Source organism: Condylura cristata, unplaced genomic scaffold (genome assembly GCF_000260355.1).
Source record: "Condylura cristata isolate star-nosed mole 26May11 unplaced genomic scaffold, ConCri1.0 scaffold00014, whole genome shotgun sequence".
Lineage (NCBI taxonomy): Eukaryota > Metazoa > Chordata > Mammalia > Eulipotyphla > Talpidae > Condylura > Condylura cristata.
Window position 1 is genome coordinate 18,504,568 of NW_004567115.1, and position 13,613 is coordinate 18,518,180.

At 35.4% G+C, this 13,613-nt stretch overlaps 1 protein-coding gene across 1 annotated transcript in view; it reads right to left on the reverse strand.

Moving 5' to 3' along the window:
• Positions 1 to 406: 406 nt before the first annotated feature.
• PPP2CB (protein phosphatase 2, catalytic subunit, beta isozyme) overlaps positions 407 to 13,613 on the reverse strand; it is a 24,533-nt gene continuing 11,326 nt past the window's right edge. The window contains exons 2-7 of the mRNA XM_004682218.2: positions 9,413 to 9,622; positions 7,796 to 7,969; positions 4,559 to 4,648; positions 4,314 to 4,475; positions 2,452 to 2,570; positions 407 to 1,111 (exon numbers count right to left, since the gene is read on the reverse strand). Coding sequence (XP_004682275.1) covers positions 1,039 to 1,111; positions 2,452 to 2,570; positions 4,314 to 4,475; positions 4,559 to 4,648; positions 7,796 to 7,969; positions 9,413 to 9,622 — 828 coding nt within the window. The 3' untranslated portion in view covers positions 407 to 1,038. The remainder of the gene's footprint in view (positions 1,112 to 2,451; positions 2,571 to 4,313; positions 4,476 to 4,558; positions 4,649 to 7,795; positions 7,970 to 9,412; positions 9,623 to 13,613) is intronic.

Here is a 13,613-nt window from a genome sequence, read left to right on the forward strand (position 1 = left end):
AGCCAAAGCCATTTCAGCATGAGTTTGATCCCCACTGTGGAGGTGACCCACATGGCAGCAGACCTCTCCTGACCTGCCCGGTGCTGCCCTCAGCAGTATACTTTGTCAGTCGGCCTGTTCTGCTCCCCACTCTGTCTCTGGTGAATCTTCTCACTGCCCCTGCACTTCTGGCCTGTACCCCAGTTCTTTTATGTACAAATACATCTTTAAAAAAATAAGTACATTAATGTAAGTTATTTAATGAAATGTTTAGAAATTAAAAATGGCATTTTTCATATCTAAGAGCTATCAAAACAATTTTTTTCAAAAATAAACCGATATAAACATTAGTTTGATTACTATCGTCAACAAATTTTGTATGTTTCAAAATATTTAAACTTTCATATAAAGACCACCAGAGTAAAACAATGTTTTTGTTTAAAATGGAAAGTTTATTTGCTCAGTACACCACAGAGGATGCAAGCACTGTCAGGACACATACAGAAATATGCAAATCAACAAAAAACAGTAATTTAGTTTACATGAAGGGAAATCTCTCTCAATGTTATGACAACATACTCCCAAGAAGACTCTTCTTCAGTTAAGTTAATTATACATTTCAATAAAATATAAAGGATAATGGATTAAATGGAAGTGAGCCTGTGAATTTTCTTAAAAGTAAAATTCCAACTCTATTAATCCATGCCAGTTAAACACTATTAACTAAACTTTCCAAGTAAGTGCAAAAGGAGATGAAGGAGTTAGTTACCTTTTTTGCTTGAACAGTCCAGAGGAAAATGGTTACACAAATACAGCAGGCAAATTGTTAAAAATGACTGATCTAGAACATAACGTACTAAATTTCAGTCTCAAATTGTGCTAGATGCTCATCATTAGTATGGCACATTTTGGTCCATGATGTGGTTTAATGCCAAGATATACCCCGATTAGTTACTGAAACACATAGCTTACTGTTGCCTTTTTTTTTTTTTTAAATATATATATTTTAAAAAGCCCAGTATACGTCCACATACAAAGTCAGATTTTCTCAATATGAATTTATAGGAAGTAGTCTGGGGTACGCCGAGTAACATGCGGCTCTCCACGACGAGGTGCTGGGTCAAACTGAAGGCTATAAATGGCAAAAAATGAAAGCAAATAATTAAGGAACTTGACTTTGCCAGTGAATTAATAAAGAATAAGACACTGAAGTACAAAACACAGCCCTGGTTTCCCATTTTTACTGTACTGCTTATGACTGGAATGACTGGGCCAGTCACTGTAGCTATTTTCCATAAAACTATTACACAGAGCTATGGTGAAAATTTAAACATACAAAATGTCTGGCATAAAAGGGTTGCAGTATCATTTGAATGTAAGTGGTGAAAACCGACATGCTTGTTTCATTCTAGATTTTGGGTAAAAATATTTAACCTTTGAATTACTCACTGACCCAGTCAGGCAACTCTCAAGCAGAGCTGAGGAACTTTCTGTCTGTCTTTCACCAATAACAGAACTTTTATGTGACTACTCCTGAGCTTTGTGTAGTTATAGTTGCCTGCTTTGCCACCAATCTTCAGTTTATTTTTCTTTTTGCTTAACCTGGGGTGGTTTGCGTTATTTTTTAAAATCGATAGATGTGACACACTAAACAATTTGGGTGTACAACATAATTCAATCTATGTATGTACGGGAAACTATCACATCAATATGTCTGATTAACATCCATAACTACACAGTTAAATTTTTGTCCCTGAGGCAAAATCTTTTAGGATCTACTTTTAGCAATTTTCAAATACATAGTATATTAATAGTCACAAAGGTGTACATTATAGCCTTAGGACAATGACATAACTTTTGACCACCTTCACCATTTTTGCCTACTTGTTATAAACATCCTGTTAAATAAACAGCAGCTCCTGCTATTATTCTTGCCTAGAGTAGAACTTATGTACTAGGAGATTGGTGGAGGAAACCTCAACTTGCTAGAGTGCAGACACAAAGAAGAGAACTTTGTAATCTACGACGGGGGTAGGTAAGATATGGTGGCACCTGACACTGTCTTTCCCATTGCCCTTCCCCCTCCAAGTGAAAGCTAGTGAGAGGGAGAAGCCCTCATGCTCTTGATCATGCCCACGAGAGTAGAATGCCTAGATCATTTTCTGTCAAAGAACCTGGAAGTAGGGGGAGGGAGCACATTCTGGCTTACATTCCACAGATGGGCTGTTACCTCTAAGATCTTAGTATTTTAATTTATTTCCTTTATTGAGCTAACACTGATTCACAACACTGTTCATGATTTAAGGGAATAGGATCACACCCTTTTAGATGTATGTTACCACCTGATTCCCACTATTCAATCATCCATACTTAGTCCTTTACCATAGACTCATGTACCCCCACCTTTCCCTAAATTTACATTTAGATTTTTTTCCTTCTAAAATTTTCCATTTAAAATTTTAAGTTACTTACAAGGAATATTTTAAAGTGTCATCTAATTCCATGATAGCAGCTTGGTTTCCACAACGATAACAGTAATTAGGTGCACTGAAAATGGTAACCACATTCCGATCATGACACCAATTGTATCCCTGCAGCATTAAAAAAAAAAATCAATATATCACTATAAAAATTACTGTAGTATAAAATAACCATGACACATGGGCCTTCCTGCTAGTGCAAGAAGCTGGGTCTCAGCACTATACAGCTATCCACAGCCACTGCAGCACTAGTTCGATCCCTGCCAGGGAGGTGACCCACATGGCACAGCAGATCTCTCCTGTCCTGCTCAACAGTGTAACTCAGTAGATCTGCCTGTTCTGCTTCCCACTCAGTCTCTGGTGTATCCTCTCACTCCTCACACCTCTGGCCTATACCCCAGTACTTGTAAGCATAAATAAATAATCTTTAAAACAAAAACAAACAATCTAGACACAGTAAACTTCTAAGTGTTTTGTGTTACCTTATATGGTACCATAATACTGTGCTGCTGGGCACGGGGCTGTATTACATGAGTGTGGTATTGCTTTTTGTTTATTATATGCTTAGGATTTTGGCTAGGATGCATTTTCAAATTTCTCCCACACTGATAACCGATTTCTCTATTCTCCTCACAATCTATGTAAATTTTTACTTTATTAATTTTGATTCTATTATTAGATACAAATTTAGAATTATTTATCCCTAGAGAACTGACCCATTTTTCATCAATTAGTGACTATTTCTGCTTCTTTTTTAGCGTTTATTCTGATTTAGCTGTCTTTTGTATAATTATCTAAATTGATATATGATTACATAAATGTCCATCCCTATTTCTAGTCTGTGGTGTTATCTTTTAGACACATCCCAAATAATAAGCACATTCTGGTTATTTATCCAATTTGAGAGTTTCAGTTTTTAAGAGAAGTAAAAATTTTCATTTCCTATTTAACTTCCAATATAACTAGATTTATCTTTACCATATAAATTTGTGCTCTTTATTTTCCATGCTCTTATTTCTCCTCTTGCCTCCATGGGTCTGTAATATTTTCTCTAATATCTTGAAGTCACCTTAATCTGACAGATACCACCTTAACTAAGTAATCCAAGTTAACACCACTAGTAGTGATACAAAATGATTTTATAACCTCTGATATGATGGGACTGAGACAGACACAACATCTTTCTGTGATATGCCCACCAATAACACATACCCTAAGTCTATAACCACCAAACACCAATCAAACCATATGAAAGCTAATTCTACAAAATAAAACAAAAAACGCAAAACACAAAATCTTAAGAATTATATCCATATCAAAGGCTGCAGAAGATCTCAATTCAGGATTAGATTATATAAGCACATTAACAATTAAATTTTGCTAGAAAGGACATTAATGATAATCAAATATAACAATGCAAATTGCCTGTGTGATAATTGTATTGTGGTTATATAATAGAAAACCCTTATTTAATTATGTACACATGGAAATTTGGGGGTAAAGGACCATTATGTATGTCAAAAACAAGAAACAGATGTGAGAAAAGGGACAGGGAGGGAGAGACATAATAGTAAAGCAAATACAAGGTAAGGGATTTGAGTGTAGGCTACAAAGGAATTTCTTGCTGCTATTTTTGCAACTTTTCACTAAGTCTAAATTAACTTCAAGTGTCAGTTATAATTCTGGTCTGGCTTGAGTACTGAGTACTTTCCTGCATGCAAATACTAGCCAAGTTTTTTTCCTTTTATTTCGATAATAGGGAGTAATGTTTCTAATATTCTAAATCATCAAGTCTTATAATAGACGTATACTTAATTCAAATAAAAGTCATAATCCTGTAGGAAAAGGACATACCTCCATTACAAGTTGATGAGCACGAGAAACCAGTGTGAGACCATTGGCATGATTAAAGGTTTCGGAAATGTCTTGTCCAAATGTATAGCCAGCACCACGTGGTGAAATACCCCACCCGCCACGATCATCTGGATCTGACCATAACAGATCACACATTGGGCCCTGCCAAGAACATTAAGTGATGTTATAAATTATTATAACTTCGCTTTACCACAATATTTCTTCTAAAAACTAAGTTTATTTACCTCATGTGGAACTTCTTGTAAACGATCCAGGGCTCTTATATGATCCAGTGTATCTATGGATGGAGACAGGCCACCATGGAGGCAGAATATCTGTTTATGAATTTAGAAAATACCTTTATTAATTTTTAAAAATTAATAAAGAATAAGTGATGATTACAAAGGCAAGTACAAATAGCTTTTCTTTTCAAAATAAACTTAAATTTTATAAGTTTCATAGTGAGTTTTTCCCTTTTTTTTTTTTTTTAATTTATTTATTCATATGGAACTGGGGTACAGGCCAGAGATGTGGAGGGTGAGAGTATTCACCAGAGACAGAGAGGGGAGCAGAACAGGCAGATCGACAAAGTACACTGCTGAGGGGAGCAGCAGGCGGGTCAGGAGAGGTCTGCCTCACCATGTGGATCTCCTCCTGGGCAAGCGGCAATCGAACTCATGCGGAAGTGGCTTTAGCTTCTTAGTACTGTGTTTTAACCTGCTGCACCAGCAGGGAGGGTCCCGAGTTTTTTCCTTTTTAAGTGGATGGAATCTCCTTCCATATTTGTGACCCAGCATTGTTTCCTATTGTTACTGAGTTGTATGTTTTTTTCTCTCACAGAAAGCACTCTGATTCATATCAGTACTGCCAATCATTTTTCATTTCCAAGATTTCTGAGCACCCAATGTTTTTGCAAACATTACTTGCTATTTTCTTACTTGTACTTTTTAATTCTTGATGTTATTAAGTGTTCTAAAATCAAAACTGAATAACACAAGATTTTTGGGTTTGGTAAATAGCTATATCCAGGTTCATTTTCTAGTGATTATGAATCAGAGAGACTACAGTCTGACAGTATCTTTTCCCCTGACTTTGATAGGGTTTCTGATGTTTTGCTGATGAGTACAGGGAGTTTCTTTAACTAATTAGTACTATTTTATTTTATTCCTTAGTAAATGAGTTTTAAATGAGTAAGATAAAGGACTTTTTTTCCAAATGTTTTTGGTGTAATTTTATGTGCTTGCCAAGTTAAATGGGGTCATACTAGCTGTACAGAGAGTTTTGAAGCTCTCCATTTTTCTTTTTTTTTTAAAGGGCTTGGGAATTCACCTATTAAATTGGTTACTTTTCCATTTTCCCCCCTGAATCTTGTAGTTTATTTGCATTGGTCTAGTTTTCAAAATACTTGTATAATCAATGTTCTGCTCTTATACACTTCATTCAGCTTCTCAAGTTTATTGGTACTTGTTAATTCTTGTTTTTATGATACATAACTGCTTCTATATTTACAATAGCAATGTTATTTCTTATCCTTACTGTTTCATGTCACCCTCCCTCTTTTTATCTACATTAGTTTTGACCATTTCTAGTAGACTTTTTTTTGGAAAAAAAAAAAAAACACCACCTGTTTTTGGTATCACTTATTTCTTTTCTCTTTTGGTACAAAAACAGATGTAAGGCTACACATTTTCTTGCATTTCATTTTTTATTAACATCCAAGTTTTGGTCTATACTCATGCTTCCAATCATCACATAGAAATGATTTAAATTCCTACCTTTTATTTTCTGATTGTCAGAAAACTGTAAAAGTTTCCAAGCAAGCAGAATTTTTCATTTCCCTTTTCTGTTTAGTTTCTAGTCTGAGTTTTGTTCTAATTTCAATTAGAGAATTTCACTTAACATATGGATATAGATGAAAATAAAGTAGAGAAGGCAAGGCAAGAAGGGAGAAAGAGAGGAGTGAAGGAAGGGTAGATATGTGAGATTATTTGGTTTTGTTTATTGGGTACCAATATACTAAAGTCTACATACTCTTTTATCTGTTAAGTAAATTTGTCACATTGTTTAAATGCTCTATATATTTATTTTTCATCCAGATTTCTGGAGTATATAAAGTCTGTAACTACACTTTATAAACACTAATCTGTCAACAATAATGTGTGTGTAAGACTTTCTTGTTTCTTAAAAATACTATGATAGGAAAAACCAGTGACTTAATAAAGTTAAGTTGCTGAAGAAAGAAAAATACATAATTTGACTTGAACACATTCAATAAATAAAAGCTCCACTAACGTATCCATTTAAAAAACTAGATTCACTATCAATGCTGTCAGACTGTCCTACAATAATTTATTATATTAATGAAGATTAAAATTAAAATCCTTAATTAAAATTTCACATCCTTTAAATTCATTTTAGAAAGTCTATGCAAAATACAGACCTTTTAAATTAATTATTATGGCATCCAAAACCATGCCTGGGTAAAGATGGACTGTTTGGATCACACAGAAAAAGATCATAACCAAATTATATTCCCACATACAGTGTCAGAGGGAATCTACTATACCCTCGACCAACAGCTGTTTTTTTTTTTATAGTTTAAGAACTGTACTGTTATTTTATGCTTTATATTAAAATTCAATTCAAGTCAGTTCATGCTCAGTCATAACTTCTAAAAATTGGGATAACAGAAAAGGCATATATATGTTTTTCTTATACTTCTAAATATTTTGTATTATGTACTTACTATAGATGAGGACATCTATTTCTTAATCAAGGACATATTAATAAACAGGATTACTGCTTATACTATGATACTAGGAATAAAAAGTTATTAATGATTACCAGCAAACATAGTAGACAGTTAATAAAAGAAACAGCTGGGCTATCCCTCGTGGCACAACGGGTTAAAGCACTGCATTATGAAGCTCTCAGAAGCCACTGCAGCACGAGCTTGATTTCCCCCGCCAGGGAGCTTACCCACATGACATGTAAGACCTCTCCTGACCCACACACTGTTCCCCTCAACAGTACATTTCTGCAGATCTGCCTGTTCTGCTCCCTACTCTGTCTCTGGTGAGTCCTCGCACCCACCAGACCTCTGGCCTGTACCACAGTTCTGTAAACATAAATAAATAAATCTTAAAACAAAAACAAAATCTTAAATAAATCTTAAAAGCTTTGTTCTACTAGTATTGCACATTAGGATCTCAAGCATTTATTTATAACACTTATAATAAAAAAATCAGTGGCACAGTCTTTGGTCAAAAGACTATACTGAGAACAGTGAAATTTACTGATCAAGTAAATAAAACTTACCCTATTTAATGTTCTGAAATCTTAAATATAGGGAAAGAAGCAGAAAAAGGCCAAAAACTTGTGGAAAAGTTAAGTCATGTAAAAATCTAGACTCTAAATTAGAAATTCTTTTATTTTTTAGCTCACCCTGCCTCCTCAAAACATGTAAGTATACACATACATACCTGTCCATCTACTAAAGCTGTAAGTGGAAGATAATCAAACAGATCTGTAAAATATTTCCAAACATTGGCATTTCCATACTTTCTCAGACACTCATCATAAAAGCCATAAACTTGGGTAATCTGCCGACTTTCATGATTTCCTCTCAATATTGTAATGCGTTCTGGATACCGCACCTGGAGAAAAAGCAGGAGAAATCCATGGCACAAAGCACTATTTTTCCTATTAATAGTTTCATATTAAGCACATTTACCTTCAGCCCATTTCTTATGGCTCTTTTTTCTGCTAGTAAATTAAATACTAGTGTTTCTTAATAGTAATTTTTTTTGTTAATTCACAGCCAGGTCCTTTTGATTAAAATATTTCCTGTAGTCATCCTGCATTATTACTTATACCACCTTCAATAAATTCCTTATTAACTGATAACTTTATTATAATAAACCTGCATTTGATTCTTTATCTCAAATGTAATCTATTTTTTTCTAGAACTCTGCTGAATGGGTACTAAAAAACTCAGAAATTTGGAATGGGGACAAACTGCTCTATAGCTAATCTCTTCCTCTTTTTGACTTCTATTTCCCACAGGAAGATTATATTTGCCAATAAAAATAACCCTTGCCAATTATATTACTAAATAAAAAAAAGCCCTGCCACATCTGGGCAAGACTTTAAATGCATTAAAATTCTAGAAATAACACAGAAAAATTCCTATAGCACACTATTTAGTTAGGAATCTGTCTGCTAAGTTCTGTAAAACAAATTCATCAAAAGTTGCAAATAAATACTTTCATTCATACATATCTACTAAGCATGCAATATGTGTTCAACATTAAACTCAGTGCTTAATACTAAATGACAGGTCCACACAAGTGTAATACATTACTTGTGCTCTGTAGAGACTGAGAAGTACATGAAAGAAACAGAAGGCAATAAACCATTATGTAATGTAAGTTTCATGGTAATTTAGAGTAGAAGGGTAAGGTAAACATGGTACAAAGCTTCACAGAAGAAATAGGAGTTGGGAAGTGAGGTGAGTTTTGGAAAAAGGTAAGTAAGAGGTAGGCTGAACATCGAAACTCTATGAGGCAAAGAGTTTATTCTACCAGGCAAAGTCAGGCTAGTTTACAGAGAACTAGACAAGAAGTTTGAGTTCCAGGCAACATGGAATCAATTCAGGGGCAAAAACTATTATGTGTGTTGTGGTGAGATTTAGTCTGACAGCATATGTAGGGAGCAAAGTACATTAGGAGGAATCAGATCTCGGACGCAGATATGTAAGTAAACATGTAACTGAAATGTGAAGAGAGAAAGATATAAATTGTGTAGTGATAAGTCAAAACAGTCACAAATAAGATTTTACAAGCAAATTTTAAGATGTGTTTTAAATAAAGAGATGTTTTGAATGAGTATAAAAAAATGATTCTAAGACTTCAGTTATGGATTACCCAGGAAAATGATTCAAGCTAAGAATCAAGCAGGGGAAATTTGAGGTATCATTCTCTCTTTCAAAAGATGTAAAATTAACGATCATTTTAAGGCATTACAAGCTGTATTTCAATACTTCCTTTTACTGATTTAAAGCTTGGGGGGTGGGGGAAATGGAATTTCATTTATCATACCTTTAATGCAACAAGAAGAGTCACAGTCTCCACAGAATAATAACCTCTGTCTACATAGTCACCCATGAACAGGTAATTTGTATCTGGTGATTTTCCACCAATTCTAAAGAGTTCCATAAGATCGTGGAATTGACCGTGTACATCTCCACAGACTGTAACAGGACAACGAACCTCTTGTACATTTGATTCTTTTGTTAAAATTTCCTTGGCCTGTTAGAAAAAGTGAAATCAACAATTAAAAAAAATCTATCATAAATTTAAATGTATATAAGCTAGGGAAAACATCTGAGGTGTGATTTAAGTTTTATGCTTTTAAAAGACACAGTGAGGTACCACTTTGCCATGGCTACTAAGACACAGTTACAAGTGTTTGTGAGGGTGCAGAGAAATTGGAAATCCTACACATCATGGGTGAGAGTAAAATCCATATAGATGCTGTGAAAAGTGGTAGTTCCTCAAAGTTAAGCACTTTGGTAATGGTAACATTATAGCAATTCCACTCCCAGACATACTTATAAGCATATGTAAACATAAGACTTCACTTCCATTGGCAACATAATTTGTAATAGCAAAAGTAGAAGCCACACAGAATGGAAACTACAGATAAATATAGTATATCCAATCAACAGATTATTCAGCTAGAAAAATAAATGAAGTACTAATACATGATGCAAATTTGAAAACACTGCAAGTTAAAGAAGGCAGTCACAAATGGTCATGTGCTGTATGACTATTAACATAAATGTCCAGAATCATCAAGTCTATACAGAGAAAGAATACTGTTGGCCGACTGCAAAGGGGGCTGGGAGTAGTTGCTGAGAGGTACAGTTTTGTTTGTTTTTTTTTGAGGGTAATTAAAATGTTCTAATATTGTGGTGACAGATGCATGCATAACTGGGAAAGAAATACAAGTCACTGACATGTACACTCTAAATGAGTGAACTTATATAGTAACTCATCCCAATAAGCTGTTTTTAAAGAGTAATCTTATTTACAGGTTCAAACAGTGAATTTAAAAGGCACAAATCATTCGATTTCTTTCACAAAGAAACACATCTGTATGCCAACATTCAACTATTATTCCAACATTCAACTTTTTATATTTAATGAGCCAATTTAGCATATACCACTAGGAGGTGGAAGTATAGAATGTCTATGTAAACAATGACAAACGGACTGATTAAATTAGATTTCATTACAACTCATCTACCTAGCAACTTTGCCTAATAGGGATAAGGTCCCAGAGTCAAAAAGAAAATTAAAAAGGCCTCTAATAAAACAGGCCTATAAAAAGATATATGTAACCAACCTGCCTAAATGCTTAGGTCTTATCCTAGGTCTATTTACTTATGTACAAAATTCTAAAATAGTATCATCTTTCTAGGTACACCGCGATACCAGAAAGTCATGACAAACTAGTGGTAAGAACTGGGTTAATGTTTTGATTAATACAACAGCCCTATCGTGAGTATGATGATCGTATTGAAAATGATTCAGAGCATTAAGTCAAAGGCCAAGACTGAAACTTAAAGCAGAACCCAGTAGAGATGAGCCAAATAATGGACAAATTTTAGGGACAGACATTTCTCTGCTCCACGAGAGATTTGATCATCTAAAAGGCATTTAAAAACATGGATTTTGAGTTTCTCTGGTACTGAGATCTTTTCATTACTTTTTTTAAAAACAGCTTTTCATGTTTACTGGTCACTGTATTATATGTGTATATGTCCTCAACTCACAAAATTAGCCTATTTTGGTTGTTTATATTTTTCCTACTGATTTGTACCATTTTTGGTAGAATTATGAATTTGGCAGAATTACCTTTTATTGGTTTCATGCATCTTAAATATCTTCTCTCAGTCTCAGGTTGATGACTCATAGTGTTTCTAGTTAAAACTTTTTGTTAATGCTTTTTCTAAACTTTCAGATAGTTAAGTTTATCACTCTATCCTTTTTTTTTTTTTTGATGTGTGCTTTTTTGGTCTTGTTTTAAAAACTTTCCTTACAGAGAGGTCACAAAGGCACCCCTGGGAAATTACTACCTCTAGATTCTCCTAACATTCATTCTTTTGAAGAAACTGCCTGCCTCTTGAATTGCTCTGCTGTCATTGTGGATGGTCCCCTTGTTTCACCTCTGGACCAGCAGGAGTCTAAGCTTAAGTCCTGGACCTGCCTGGTACTCACTCAGACCTACGCTGAGCTGTTCCTCTACTTCCAGGGATGGGTGGCAGGAATGCCACCTGGTGAGAGGGATGCTGCTTCTTGAGCAGGTGCTATGGGCTGGATGGTACAATCTGGAAGTGAGTGAGTCATCTCCCAATGCAATGAAACCTGACCAGTAGGAAGGGGTAGGGGCATAAGGGAGTCAGGGAGATAAATTGTCACCCTGTTTTCCCCTTTAGGAACTTCTCTGAGGTATGATTTTTTTAGATTTGGACATAGTTCCACCTTCCAAGGTAATGTATCACATCACTTCACAGTTCTTGCCTGATTTTCTCCCTTCACTTTATCTACATGGGTTTTCACTTCCCAAAATAAGTAACAGCACTTTAGTTCTTGTCCGAGGTTCCATTATCACTGGCCTACAGCCCCTGTGCCAGTAACAGACTGAATTAATCACTATTAAAAAAAAACATGACATCGAAGATTCCTTCCTTATTTCTTTCATTCAAAACTGTCTGATTACTTTAGCCTTTCCATATGAATTTTACCCCATATGAACTTTATAACTAAGCTGTCCAGTTCTCTAAAAATCTTGAGATCTTGATTGAAATACATTATTCACACATCTGTGGCAAATGAACACCTAAAAAATACCAATCTTTCCACTGGAGCATATGGTATTGGCCATTTATTTAGATTTCCTCTTATTAAATCAAGTTTCATAATCTGTCCAATAATGTCTATTTCTTGTTGCTGCTTTTAGATGTAATTCAAGGTGATTTAAAAATTTTTTTAAATTTATTTATACACACAAGAACTGGGGTATAGGCCAATGGTGTGTGTGGGGGGGAGGGCATGGGTGGGTGAGAGGATCACCAGAGACAGAATAGGGAACAGAATAGGTGGATGCACTGAAATACACTACTGAGGGGAACAGTGGACGGGACAGGAGAGGTCTGCCACACCATGTAGGTCACCTCCCTGGCTGGGTATCAAACTTGTGCTACCTTAGCTGCAGATAGCTTCATAGTGTTGTGCTTTAACCCACTGTGCCACCAGGGAGGACCCATAACCGAAGGTAATTTATACTTAGTAGGAAGGGATGGTTTAAGAATATATATATATATATATATTTTTTTTTTTTTTTAAGATTTTTTTTTTTACTTATTTAGATATACAGAACTGGGGTCCAGGCCAGAAGTGCAGGGATGGTGAGAGGATTCATCAGAGACAGAATGGGGAGCAGAACAGGCAGATAGACAAAGTAAACTGCTGAGGGGAGCAGTAGGCCAGTCAGGAAAGGTCTGCTGCGCCATGTGGGTCACCTCTGGGATTGGGGACAGAACTCGCACTGAAGTGGCTGCAGATAGCTTGCAGTGCTGCGTCCTAACCTTTGTGCCACAAGGGAGGGCCCAGAAAGAATTTCTTAACGTCACCTTTTTACTTATTGCACTTGTAAACCGAAAACATGTTTAACTAGTTTTGACAGTTTACAGATTTTCTTGGATTAAAAATGACAACTGGGGCCCTCCCTGGTGGCACAGAGGGTTAAAGCACAGCACTAAGAAGCTAAAGACACTTTAGCATGAGTTCGAACCCCACCTCAGAGGTGACCCACATGGCATGGCAGACCTCTTCTGACCTGCCCATTGCCCCCCTCAGCAGTGTACTTCATCAGTCAGCCTGTTCCGCTCCCCACCCTGAGTCTGGTGAACCCTCTCACTGCACCCGAATGCATAAATAAATCTTTAAAAAAAAAAAAAGGCAACTTTTTTCCTTTACAAATTTTGTAATTTTTGGTATCTTAAATCTACTCAGGGTGCTATAATAAAAATGCCATAGACTGGGAAGCTCAGAAACAATAGAAATCTAGTTTTCATGGTTCTGAAGGCTTTTTTCCTTAACATGAAATAGAATGCTTTTTCTGTTCTATTTGTCAGATTTCCTACTTCATAAACTATTGAATTTTTTTTTAGTCATGTTTGTCAAATATGTTATACTTGCAATGAGCCAATTTAGCATATACCACTAGGAGGTG